This window comes from Bos indicus x Bos taurus, chromosome 12, assembly GCF_003369695.1.
Source record: "Bos indicus x Bos taurus breed Angus x Brahman F1 hybrid chromosome 12, Bos_hybrid_MaternalHap_v2.0, whole genome shotgun sequence".
Classification (NCBI taxonomy): Eukaryota; Metazoa; Chordata; class Mammalia; order Artiodactyla; family Bovidae; genus Bos; species Bos indicus x Bos taurus.
The window spans coordinates 18,022,986-18,036,178 of record NC_040087.1 but is presented as its reverse complement, the minus strand read 5'-3'; the positions used below and the strand labels follow the sequence as shown (position 1 = coordinate 18,036,178).

At 36.6% G+C, this 13,193-nt stretch overlaps 1 protein-coding gene across 2 annotated transcripts in view; it reads right to left on the bottom strand.

Moving 5' to 3' along the window:
- Nucleotides 1-13,193, bottom strand: part of RB1 (RB transcriptional corepressor 1) — a 120,325-nt gene that overhangs the window by 9,304 nt on the left and 97,828 nt on the right. For both annotated transcript variants that reach the window (XM_027557242.1, XM_027557243.1), the window contains exons 18-23: nt 8,683-8,801; nt 5,397-5,542; nt 3,788-3,933; nt 3,055-3,159; nt 2,474-2,587; nt 2,213-2,376 (exon numbers count right to left, since the gene is read on the bottom strand). In XM_027557242.1, the coding sequence (XP_027413043.1) occupies nt 2,213-2,376; nt 2,474-2,587; nt 3,055-3,159; nt 3,788-3,933; nt 5,397-5,542; nt 8,683-8,801 (794 nt within the window). The remainder of the gene's footprint in view (nt 1-2,212; nt 2,377-2,473; nt 2,588-3,054; nt 3,160-3,787; nt 3,934-5,396; nt 5,543-8,682; nt 8,802-13,193) is intronic.

The following is a 13,193-nucleotide window of genomic DNA, read 5'->3' as shown; positions in this document are numbered from 1 at the left end:
GAGATGAACATACACAAGTTATTCTGAACTCACAGGAAGACCAAATCAAAGGTTTCTTCTACCCCTAGAACCACTGACGAATTATACTCACTAAAGGCTAATTTTGGTAGTGCTAGTCTAGTTACACAATAAGCTCGTTCCTTAGATTTTTAAAGCAAGAACTGCATGTCTACAAGAATATATTTTGCCATTGCTCACAAGGAAAGAGGGTAAAAGAAAATTTTAAGTTTACTCATACTTAATTCTTCATAAATCAATGAGTAAGGAAACAATTCAAATTCATTTCACATTTTCTCATTAAAAATTCAAGTTGTACGACCCAGAGGGATGGTGTGGGGAGGGAGGAGGGAGGAGGGTTCAGGGTGGGGAGCACATGTGTGCCTGTGATGGATTCATTTTGATGTTTGGTGAAACTAATACAATTGTGTAAAGTTTAAAAATTAAAATACAATTAAAAAAAAATTCAAGTTGTATTTGTAAAACTGTATAAGTGATAACCTGAGTTCTGTTTAGGACCTACACTGATATATGGTAAAGGCTATTTAACATGTGGGCTTCCCAGGCGTCTCAGTGACCAAGAATCCGTCTGCCAGTGCAGGAGACGCGGGTTCGATCCCTGGGTTGGGAAGATCTTCTGGAGAAGGAAAGGGCAATCCACTATAGTATACTTGTCTGGGAAATCCCATGGACAGAGGAGCCTGGTGAGCTACAGTCCACAGAGTCACAAAACAGTCAGACATAACTTAGCAACTAAAGCAACATTTAACACATATCCTCGAATCAGAAATCTCTTTTAGTTTGTCCCTGTTTGAATCATATAATTTATGCACTTGATAATAAAGCTGAAGAACAACATTAGCCTGATATGACAAAGATTTGATCATATGCACATGGAATCAATAGATATATGGATTTTATTGTTCTCCAATTCTTTGATAAGTAGCCATAGTTCTATATGATTTACCAAAATATGGTGAATACGGAGAGTGTTAAGATGCTCTCTTAATAGCTGATCAGGATTTTCAGAATGTGACTTTTTTGCTAAACAATTCCAACCCAGAAGTGAATTAACTAAGATCAGCAAGGAGCTATCATTATCAGCATAATATGGGTTAATTATCATCATTAAAAATTTACCTACGTATACATTTTCCTGTAGCAATGTATAAATTAGACATGGTGTGCACCTCAGCAGCTTAGAATGTAAATTGTAGATATTAGTACATAGATACTCAACCATAAAAACACCAAATATATAGAAAATAACACAGGGGCACACGAGAGCATTGATATCATTTGCCAGTTATTTTCTACTTTTTCTTTTACTGTACAGTTTGAAATTTTTATGAGTGTGCATTGCTTATATAAGTAAACACACTACACTTATGTTTTCATAGGATTACTATATCCCCTTCTCCTTGTCTTTTTCTTGCCCATTAAGTGCAACTATATGGGCTAACAATTTCTGAGATGAGACTACATTAACTTTACTAATTAATCTGCCTCCACTATTCAAATAAAGTCCGTTTCAAATAGCCCATGATAGCATATAATAAGTCAGCTGAAGTACCTCAAAGCCAGAGAGCACCCAGTGTTGACTGCAGAAGATAACATAATGATTTGTAGGTGCACAGAGCCTTTCATCTAAGAATTTAAAACAGCTTCACACTCATCATTTACCTGAGCCACAGCAGCCTTCTGAAGCAGAGACCTGCCAAGGTAATACAAGGAGGCCGCGGGCAGAAGTAGGGATGGGCTTCTAAAGACTTCATTTACCATCATCTACATTTATTCAGTCATCTACATTTTCATAAGCAAGATGAACAGATGCACAGAAAGAGTTCACAGGACATTCAATAAATTCTAGAATAAAAATTCTTAACAAAATGAATCTACTTTGTTTAGCAGGGTAGCTACTTAAAAAACTCCGAGAGTGATCTGAAACTTAGGATCAAATTAGTACTCAGATTGTTTACAAAAGACCCAAGAAGCCAGGAAAGTTGATGACTAAATTTGCAAACTCATCTAAGTAAACAGATGATCTCACCCCCAAAACCCCCGATTTTTATTTTTTATCATATCACTTACTATAAATTAGGAAATTAGGGACTAGCTTGTAGTAAATGAAGAAAGCTTTATGGTTTTATGCTTGGATTAAAAAAAAAACAAACCCTCTCATTCTTTACCGCTTTCCTAAAAAGAAAACACAAACCTTGATCTTGGAGTCATTTTTGTTGGTGTCGGCAGACCTTCTGAAATTTTATATGGATTATTTAGGGGTGATATATAGATGTTCCCCCCAGGAATCCGTAAAGGTGAACTAGAAAACTTGTAAGGACTTCGAGGAATGTGAGGAATCGGTGACAAGGTAGGGGGCTACAGCAAAAACAAAAGCAGGAGGTTACTTAACACTTTAGTGAGATCCACTGCTTTATAAGCAGATTTGCCCAAATAAAGGACGCCTTCAACATACCCTGGTGGAAGCGTACTGCAAAATATTTGTTTTCAGTCTCTGCATGAAGACCGAATTATAGAATACGATAATGGAATCATACTCCTCTTCTCTAATCAAAACACGTTTGAATGTCTGAGGAAGAAGAGCAAAAATACTTGTTAAATGAATTTGGGAATTTATCTCTTTAGAGTTTCTATTTTAATAGTTCATGATACTTTTTAACAGTAAAAAGACATTATTTTATAGGAAAAAACAATCTAAAGAAGCCATTTTAGGCTTGGGTTATAGCTATTCTACTGGAAGTGAAAAGTCAAACATATATACTGTATGTGTTTTATATATATATATATAAAAGTTTATTACAAATGTTCTGCTTACTGGCACAATACAGTGTTCCCTATTTATTTTATAATATGAATTTGAATATTAAATTGTTAGCTTCCCAATTACATTTTAACTACAAATAATTAATAATATGAAAATAAAAAGTAGATATGTAAATTTATACAAATCAGTCAGAACATATGGTACAATTAATGACTAAAGTTATCCATATTATGGATATATTTTGAAAATTCTTATCATGGAAAATTACCTACCTCCTGAACAGCATGAGGAAGATCTTTGTATGCTGTGACAATGATTTTGAATTTAAGGTCTATATTCTTCACTTTGCATATGCCATACATAGAACACATCATAATCTAGTAAATAAATGTGATACAAAAACAGGGTTTTGTTACACGGTTGTGCTCAGAGAACGAGATGGTTGGATGGCATCACTGACTCAATGGATATGATGAGTTTGAGTGAACTGTGGGAGTTGGTGATGGATAGGGAGGCCTGGCGTGCTGCAGTCCATGGGGTCGCAAAGAGTCAGATACGACTGAGCGACTGAACTGAACTGTGCTCTAAAACACACTGCTATCTTTTAGTTAAAAAAAAAAAAGGAAATTTAATCTCCTACAGAATTATCTTTTCCTATCCTGAGTTCATTTGGCACTGTTTTAGATCAACTATTCTTATGTCTCATGCTTTTTCCACACTAAATGAATTCTAGTTTACAACAACACAGAAAACGCCTATGATAAAGTTTCTTCAGTGGTTTCTGCAACAAGAACTTTCATGTCATTAAATAAGTAAATACTGAAATATTCTCAAACTCTAAAGTTCTCATTTGTAAAAAATACAGCAAAAATATAAAGGGTAGCCAGTAAGCAAATATATGTTAACTAAATTGATGAAGCTTCTCATTTGAATCCAAACTTTTCTTAAGAAATCAGTACATAGCTAACAAGTAAGCAGGAGAAGAGAAGTGCGTAATTTCCTTACCTGGTCCAAATGCCTGTCTCTCATGAGTTCATACTCATTTTGCAGTGTGTGCTGGAAAAGGGTCCAGATGATATGCTCTAGTTCTGGGTGGTCAGACAGAAGGCGTGCACACAGGGTGTTCAGTCGAAGATATGCTAGTCGATACACTGGAAAAATAAGGGGAATTAATCATATTTACTCTTAATTTTGTATCACAGGTAGATATTTTCAAAATATTAAACTGTTATAACGAAATGCTGTTAAATAGCATTTAACATTAACTTCATTTCTCCCACTATTTTCCTTATGATTTCTAGTCTTAGGATTGTCCTACATACATAGAAGGCAAAACAATACTTTGCTGAAAATACTATTCAGCAAAAATAATTATTTTGCTGAATTATTATAGCATAAAGTTGAGGCAGAGGTGAAAATTAGAGGAAGAAAGATCCTAAGATATTGTGAAATTAGACAACCCAAATACAGTTTGTTTCAGTTTCACTGGTAATCATGCATTACAGATGTTGAATATTCTATCAATATTCAAGAGAGTAATTATTTTTAAAAATAAGAGAATTTCCAAACTCCCTTAATTTTTTCAATCCTGAAAACAAAAAACAAATAGTGTATTTTTCTATAAAAATGCTAGACTTGTAGATTACTTAAGTGGTAATATGACTGTGATATTAAACATATTGAGCGAGTTTATCTAAAAATACTACTGGCACACAGGTTGGAGAAAAGTAATCCACAAAATTGAATTTTCCTCCATCTGGTTTAAATGCACCTGTCAAAGACTTGCATAAAGTAATCAGAATTTTTTAGTTAATAATTTATCCCACTGGTCTTCAACTTTGGCTTACCTCAGACTTGCACTGCGGACTTGTTAAAACAAGGATTTTTTCCTCATCCTACTAGAGTCTCTGACTGAGTAGTTCTAGCACTGGGGCTCAAACAAAAATTCTCCTTTCTGCAACTTATCAAGTGAGGTGGATTCTGCTGGTTGGGGACCACACTTTGGAACCACTGCTCTAATTTAAGGACTTATAACATGCCTATAAAGCTCAGTATATTCACTTTATTCAAGTCAGAAATAAGATTCATCACAGAGGAATCTGGCCTTCTACTTTTCTTCTAAGAGTTTCAAGTGGGTGTGCCCTTGTGTGTACATGCACAGACACCCAAATGACCTCCCCACCCCGTCACACACACAATCAGAAAATGCTGTACAACCTGGTCACCAGGAAAGGCATCTGCATTAGGCCACAGCCCATTGTATAATCTCAACTTACACACCTCAACAGAAGAAGTAATGTTAGGGGCAAATATTTCCAAGCATAAATTTGAAAGCGTAACAGTAAGCAGCAAGAATAACAACATCTGACACTTTTTGAGTGCTTACTATGTGCTAGACACTCTTGGGAGCATTGGGAGTATTCATTCATTTAATTATCTCAAAACCCAAATAAGGTAGGTTATTATTATTTCCATCTTACGGATGAGGAAACTGAGGCATAGAGCTTTTAAAGTGACTTGCCCAAAGTCATACCTAGTAAGCCGAAGAGCCAAGATTTGAATCCAATCAGCCTCGTTCCAGAGTCCACGCTCATGAAAGTAATCATCTACTAACCTTTTTTGTAGAAGAGTGAAAGGGAGGTAGATTTCAATGGCTTCTGAGTCTGGAAGGCTGAGGTTGCTTGTGCCTCTGAATTTGGAGTAGAATTTACACGTGGAGTTGGCCCTTTTTTCTTTGGGGATCTTACAGGAGAAAGATACCTAGATATATTCAAAGTAAAAGCCTTCATGTGAAGTTTTCTCAGAATCTCTCTCTTTCACAGATACACAAACACACACAGCTGTACACATGCATCCAAACACATTTTGTCTATTTAATCTACTGTTTTACACCAAAGTCCTATTTAAATACAAGTTGGAAAAGAGAGCTTAAGAGGAAAAGCTTAAGGCTTGTTATCAAAAGCTTGTTATCAAAGGCTTGTTGTTATCATTTCTAACCCTATTTTCATAAACGGCCTTTCCTAGAAATTACTGCCTTATTGAAAAAATAGCTATATATGTTTATATGTTCAATTTTAATAATTAAAGTGAAATTGAGATAATAAAAATGACTCCAGCTTAAAAGAACAAGCCATTGATATTAAAATATCAATTTCTCTGATTCTTCTCTTAAAAATGTTTCACTGATAACTACGGTTCATTTACATAAGACTGAAGTTACATACACATACATCTTCCTAAATTATATAGTACAGAATTATATGAATTAATATTCAGGTAACATTAACAAGGCAGGTTTACACCCATATACTAGACATGTAAGGCATAAATCGAGACGGAGATATGAGTACATATGAACTCTCAGTTTCTGACCTATCACTACTCTGTGTTGCCCTTTATTTCAGGGGACAGTACAGGTCTACCTTCTGTTTTAGTATCAGACAGTAAAAAAATCCACCTGCAGTGTGGGAGACCTGGGTTTTACCCCTGGGTTGGGAAGATACCCTGGAGAAGGGCATGGCAACCCACTCCAGTATTCTTGCCTGGAGAACCCCATGGACAGAGGAGTCTGGCAGGCTACAGTCCATGGGGTCGCAAAGAGTCAGACATGACTTAGTGACTCAGTACAGCTGAGAAATAATTCTGAGCAGGAAGTAGGATTTGTACCTTACTATGGATGTTTCTACTACATGTAATATATTAACTAGAACACTAGAAAAAGGGAACCAGTATCATGATTTTATAAGTACCAGGGTCTAATCTATCACCCTTGAATTTCCCTTCAATTCACTAGCAATACTGTAGACTGACTTAACTTGGGTAGAAGTTAGTCTCCCTCGAAATCCAGGTGAAAATATTACCTGCTGGATAATAGGTAATAACTATAACCTAATCAGGATAATACTTACTTCACTTCCTGAATCTCAGACTTAAGAAGGCCAAAGTGGAGCTCTTCATTTCTCCATGTTTCCAATCTCAAGAAATGGCTCCGTATTACAACCAGTTTTTTAAGTCAAAAACTTAGGAGATATTTTAAATTTTTTCCTTTTCCCAATCTTCAAACTCAATGGAAAAGAAAGTTCTCCCTCTAGAAACATACCCCAGATATTTTCCATTTCTTTGTATCTCTACTGACATATCTTAGACCAACCCATTTATTTACATCTCTCATTTAGGCTATTGAAATTGTCTCCAAACTGGGTCTTTCTATTTTCTTCCTTGCCCTGTTCTTTTCTCTCCTCCTACCCCGTCTGTACTTCAAATGGCAGCCAAAAAGTGGCCCTTTAAAAATACAAATTATAGCAAGCTGCCCCTCTGCTTAAAACCTTAATGTTTTCCCACAGCTTTTTAAAATCTGAACTCCTCTCTGTGAGTCTCCTCTCCGATGAGACTCTACAAGATCTAGCCGCAGTCTGCCTTTCCAGCCTCATCTTGCATTGCTCTCTTCTTGTTTGCTTTGGGATTTCTTTCTGTTCCTCAGACCAGGTAAGTGTGATCACCCAGGGACACTGCACTCACTGTTTGCTCTGCCTGGAATGCATACCATACAGATTTTGGCAGGCCAGCATCCGTTTGTTCTTGAAGTCTCAGGTCAAACATCATTTCAATAGAGAAAGCTTCCCTAAACATTCTATCACTTTCTCAGCTCCTCTCCTTCACATCATTCTGTGTTTTTCCATTACAGAACTTATTACACTCTGAGATCACCTTACATATTAGTTTCCTTGTTCACTGGTCCTTGCCTTTCTTCGGAACGTAAGCTCTGTGAAGGGAAGGACCTATCCATCTTACTTGCCTTTGTATTCCCAGTGCCTAAAACGCTTCCTGGCACCCAACAGTCAACTGCTTATTGAATTAAAGAAAAAGATAAGGCTTGACATATTTATATTAACGTATGACCTAGCAAGCTAAGTTATACATGAAGGCAGAGGTTCCACACACTAGGAATACTCTGGATACAAATTAGCATGGAAATGGCACCTCTGGAAAACAGCCCCTGCACTCATCACAGAGCTTTGTAATGTCAATTCTTACACAGAACAACAGAAACATAACGTTACACACATTCCTGTGAAAGGCAATGTAGCTGGAATGTTTCAGAGCGTGGGCTTTGGGGTCAGACCGCTTGGATCTGATTTCTGTTGGCTTTGGGTAAGTTACCTTATTTCTCTAATTCCTTTTTCATAGATAATGAAGGCTGCTACAGTGTCTATTGCCTTACAGGGCTGTTTGGTAATTCTCCAGCACTGAGTGGGCCCTCAATAAAGGTTAGTGATTGCATTCTTCTTCTAGCATGTCATCAGGCACTCATCAACCATTTTAGTCTTCTGTTTGCACTGCATACTCCCTATGTCCATCCCATGGTGGTTTTAGTCGCTCAGTTGTGTCCAACTGTTTGCGACCCCATGGACTGTAGCCGCCAGACTCCCCTGTCCATGGGGTTTCCCAGACACGAATACTGGAGTGGGCTGCCAGTTCCTTCTGCAGGGGATCTTCCCAGCCCATCCTATGCTGCATTACAAAGGCACTGAGCTGCACTTCTGAAAAATGTTTCCTGCTCTCCCGGCTGTTGTACTTTGAGGTTCATGCTCTTTCTGTCTCCTCCGTCCTCTCCCTTCTCTCTGGTTTCCATGTTGAAATCCTGGTCTACATCTGAGGACTATCTAAATTGTCATCCCTGCATGAAAACTGTCCTCATGACACTAAACTGGAGTGATTTCAGTAGCACTCTGTACCGCTGTATATGACCTTTATTTGGGTCTTGTATCTTATATTCCTGATTCTTGAAAGCAGGAACGTCTTATGCAAAATTCTATTCCCTGCAGCTTTTGCATAACAGCTTGTATCACACTATGCTCAGAATCCTTTTGTGAGCTGGATGGACAACAGATTTCACTCACATATCTGCTGCAGTGTGATTATTCTGGAGAGGAAGGTTGAGAGTACAGGCAGGTTCAAAGTGATCAACTGGTCCTTCTCGGTCCTTTGCTTGTTTAATAAGATCAAATAAAGGTGAATCCTACATGAAACAAGATGACATTAAAATAACACTGGTAAGCGTGACATTCTTATATATGTATCAAAATCATAATGTTTGACATGGTGAGCATTATTAATATAGTCGTAATTGACAACGGCAATTCTGAAGTCAGAATAAGGTTCTTGTTTCCATTTTGAAAATGATTGCCAATTTTTGTACTATGCACAAAATAAATTAGGAATATGTATAACTTAAAATGCTTATATTAGAAAAGAAATTAAAAGTTAGAGAAAGAGATACAGAAAAGACCCAAAGAAAGTAGAAGGAAGAAAATAATAGAGATATGAGCAGGAGTTAATGAAACTGAAAACAAAGATAAAATACACGGTCTGATAAACAAAGCTAATAACTGCTTCTTTGAAAGAACTAATAAAATTAAACAAACCTCCAGTCATACTGAGAAAGGAAGAGACAGATAAATAATATTAGGAACAAAAATGGGGCCACCATTACAAAGATCAGAAAGATAATAGGGGACAGTTATAAATAATTTTATGTCAATAAACTGGAAAATGTAAACCAAGTGGAAAATTCCACAAAAATAAAAATTAACAGAACTCAATAAGAAATAAACCTCAATAGTCCTATAAAGTATTAAAGAATTTGAAACGGTAATTAAAAATCTCCCCACAAAGAAACGGCAACCCACTCCGGTATCCTTGCCTGGAAAATCCCATAGATGGAGGAGCCCGGTAGGCTACAGTCCACGGGGTCGCAAAGAGTCGGATACGACTGAGCGACTTCACTTCACTTCACTTCCATAAAGAAAACATTCAAGTACCTCTGGTTTTACCAGTAAATTCTACCAAACATTCAAGGAATAGATAATTCCACTTTTACTTCAGCTCTTCTGAGAATGGAAAAAGTAAGAACATTCTCTGATTTTTGAGGCTAGTACAACACTGATACTAAAAACTGTCAAGGATATTACAAAAAGAAAAATTATAGCCCATTCTCACTCATAAACAGAGATATAAAAATTCTAAAATTAGCAATCCAAATCAGCAGTATTAAAAACAGAGTATGTCATTTACCAAGATGAGTTTATCCAGGTTGCAAGATTAGTTCAATGTTAGAAAATCTATAATGCAATTCACCTTACTAATAAATCTAAGGGGAAAAATATTGTCAAAATCAATGCAGAAAAAGCTCTCATTTAAAACCCCATTTATTATGTTAAAAAAGAAGAAAAGTTTTAATAAATCAGGAACAGAAGGGCACTCCTAATTTGATAAATGACATCTACAAATAAACAAAAAACCCACAGCAAACATCATGTGTAATGGTGAAACATTAAAAGCATTCCCCTTAAAAAATCGGAGGTAAGAGAAGGATGTCCCATTATCAGGCTTTCTATTCAGTATTATACTTGAGGTTCCAGTCAGTTCAAAAGATAAAGAAAAGAAATTAAAGATCAAAAGACCAGGAAGGAAAAAAGAACAAAAATACCATTATTCGCAAATGATTTATGTCAATAAGGTGGTTCAGTGGTAAAGAATCTGCCTGCCACTGCAGGAGATGCAGGTTCAATCCCTGGGCCAGGAAGATCCCCTGGAGGAGGAAATGGCAACCCACTTTAGTGTTCTTGCCTGGAGAATCCCATGGACAGAGGAACCTGGCAGGCTACAGTCCATGGGGTCAGGAAAGAGTTGGATACAACAAAGAAAACTCAAAAGGATCTACAGAGAAATTATTAGAATGAAAGAGATTAGCAAGGTCTCAGTACTGCTATAAAACCAATACAAAATATATTTCCATATATCAAGCAAGAAGTTTAAAACGCATAATTTAAAAATCATTTATAAAAATGTAAGACCAGAAGTAAGAGCCATTAAAATAACTGATTCAAAAATTGTAACTTTTTGGAGGTGACACCTTGCAAGACCATAAAACCTGGGGACATACTTATTTCACTCTTTTAGTGCTTGAACTAAGAAAGAAAGGAAAGCAGACAAATTGCCAAGATGATAGGTTTATATAAAAAGGAAAAGTGGTGCATCTGTAAATAAAAATACAAAACACTGTAGAATGTAGATTTTGTGAAAATATGAAGATGTCTATTCAATAAAATGTGTTTGAAAAATTAGCTAACAATTTGAAAAAAAGGCTATTATACTTTCACAATTATAAAAATCAATTACATTAAAAAACAAAATTGAAGTATTAGAAATACAAAAGAATATCTTTATAACTTCTTTTTTTAAATCTTTTTTCACCTTTATTGAAGTATAATTGACAACAACCATATATATTTAAGGTGTACTATGTGATGGTTTCATAGAAACACACATTGTGAAATAATCACCACAATCAAGCTAGTTAGCATTCATTACCTCACAGAGTTACCTTTTGTTCTCTTTGTATCCCTTCCTCTCCTTTATAACTTCTTGATAAGGAAGGGCCTTTCTAGGTTTGACCAAAACCCAGAAGTTGTAAAGAAAAACACAAAACAACCCGACTACATAAAGCCTGAAAACCTCTGTGTGACTAAAACAGCAATAAACTAAGTTAAACAAAATCTTCAAAAAGTAAACAACACTGATTTATTCTAATTGTACTAATTCCTATTGTCAAGTCATTCTTTATATTCATTAGGGGCACTCTGAAGTGCAATCTCCATAATGGCTTTCAGCTGAGTAAAGCAAGGCTAACAATGAAAACCAGCTAATGCATGCATGCCATAGTCAGTGTTCTACATTTTCTAGTCATTGATGAACTGAACATCTTTTCATACGGGATGAATCTACATATATTCAGCAGGAGTGGCCTTATCCCATTCTCTTCTCAAACAAAGACCTTTCAGAAGACCTTGAGACTCACAGAGATATGCAGGTAAACTTGAGCCTTTAATAGGACATAGGTATGTGGCTGATGGGCATTTTACTTTCTCTTCAAATATGGTTTAAACCCATAGATGGTTTACCTGGTTGAATTATCACAATAGGATTCTACCAAAGTGAATTCTTCTTCTAAGAAGTGCCATTCTACTCACCAACGGTCTTCATGTTTCACCCAAGTATCACTTTTATTACTCCATCTCTCCCAGCCTGACTGACACAGAGGTATACAGAGAATGAAGTATGCCATGAGAATAATAATAAGTACGGCGCAATGCACAGAAGCACAGACTCTGGAGTCACACCACAGGTGTTCAAGTCTTGACCATGTACTGGCTGCCTGACCTTGGAGAGAGTCGCTTGACCTTGTTATGATTCACTTTTCTATACTGTAAAGTGGAGATACTAATGACAATAATGCCTAGTTATCATGCATCCATCCACCCACTGTTTGCCATACGTCTGCTCTGTAACAGGTGCTATATTAGGAAGTAGGAACCTAACAGTAAGCAATCCTCCAGATGTCAGCTACTGATAGGGTCACTTCAGAAGCCTCTGTCCTCTTCCGCCTTACTCAACATGTTCATCTGAAATAAACTTTAATCATCGTCTACCACAAAAACCTCCCACTCCTATCCACTTTTCCCCATATCATTATCACTTATATACAGTTGTCCAAAGCAAAAAGAAATCACCTATTCTTTCTCTCACTCTCCACTGGAATCCAATCCACGGAAGTTATATTGGCTCAAACTTCAAAATATATCCCAAGTCTGACTTCTTCTCCAGGTGGGACTTAGAGAGTTCTTAAAATCCCAGTGCCAAGCATATATATAGTGGACACTCAATAAATATTTCTAGAATGTTATATGACAAAACCCTATCATGGGTTTAATTAAATACAGCAAAGCATAAAGATGAAAGTGGATGATAGGATTTGCTTTCTAATTGATAACTAAATATCAACTGTAGCAGCTGGCTTCCAAGATAACCCCATTAATTCCTCCCACTGGGTATTTATACCCTTGTACACTTGTACACTGTACCTGGGTTAGTCTGTGTGGTCCATGGCATATAGCAGAAGTGATGGCATGCCAGGTCTGAGATTAGCTTATGAAAAACCTGCAGTTTCTATCTTAGGTTCTCTCTCACGGATCTCCTTGTGCTCTAGGGGAAAGCAGCTGCCATGGACCAAGCAACCGTATAGGGAAGTCTACATGGCAAACAAATGAAGCCTCTGGCCAACAACAAATAAAGGAATGAGGGCTACTAATAACCATGTGAGTGAACTTGGGGGTGGATTCTCCAACTCCAGGAAAGACCAAACCCGATGGCAGGCTTGGTTGATAACTTGAACAACTCTCCTGAAAGAACTGGAGCCAAAACTACATAGATAAACCACTCCCAGATTCCTGACTTTCAGAAATTATGTGCGAAGTAAATCATTAGTTCTTTTATTAAACTGTTAAGCTGTGGGATAATTTCTTACACAGCAATGGATAACTAATACAGAATCTGACTTTTTTAATCTAAA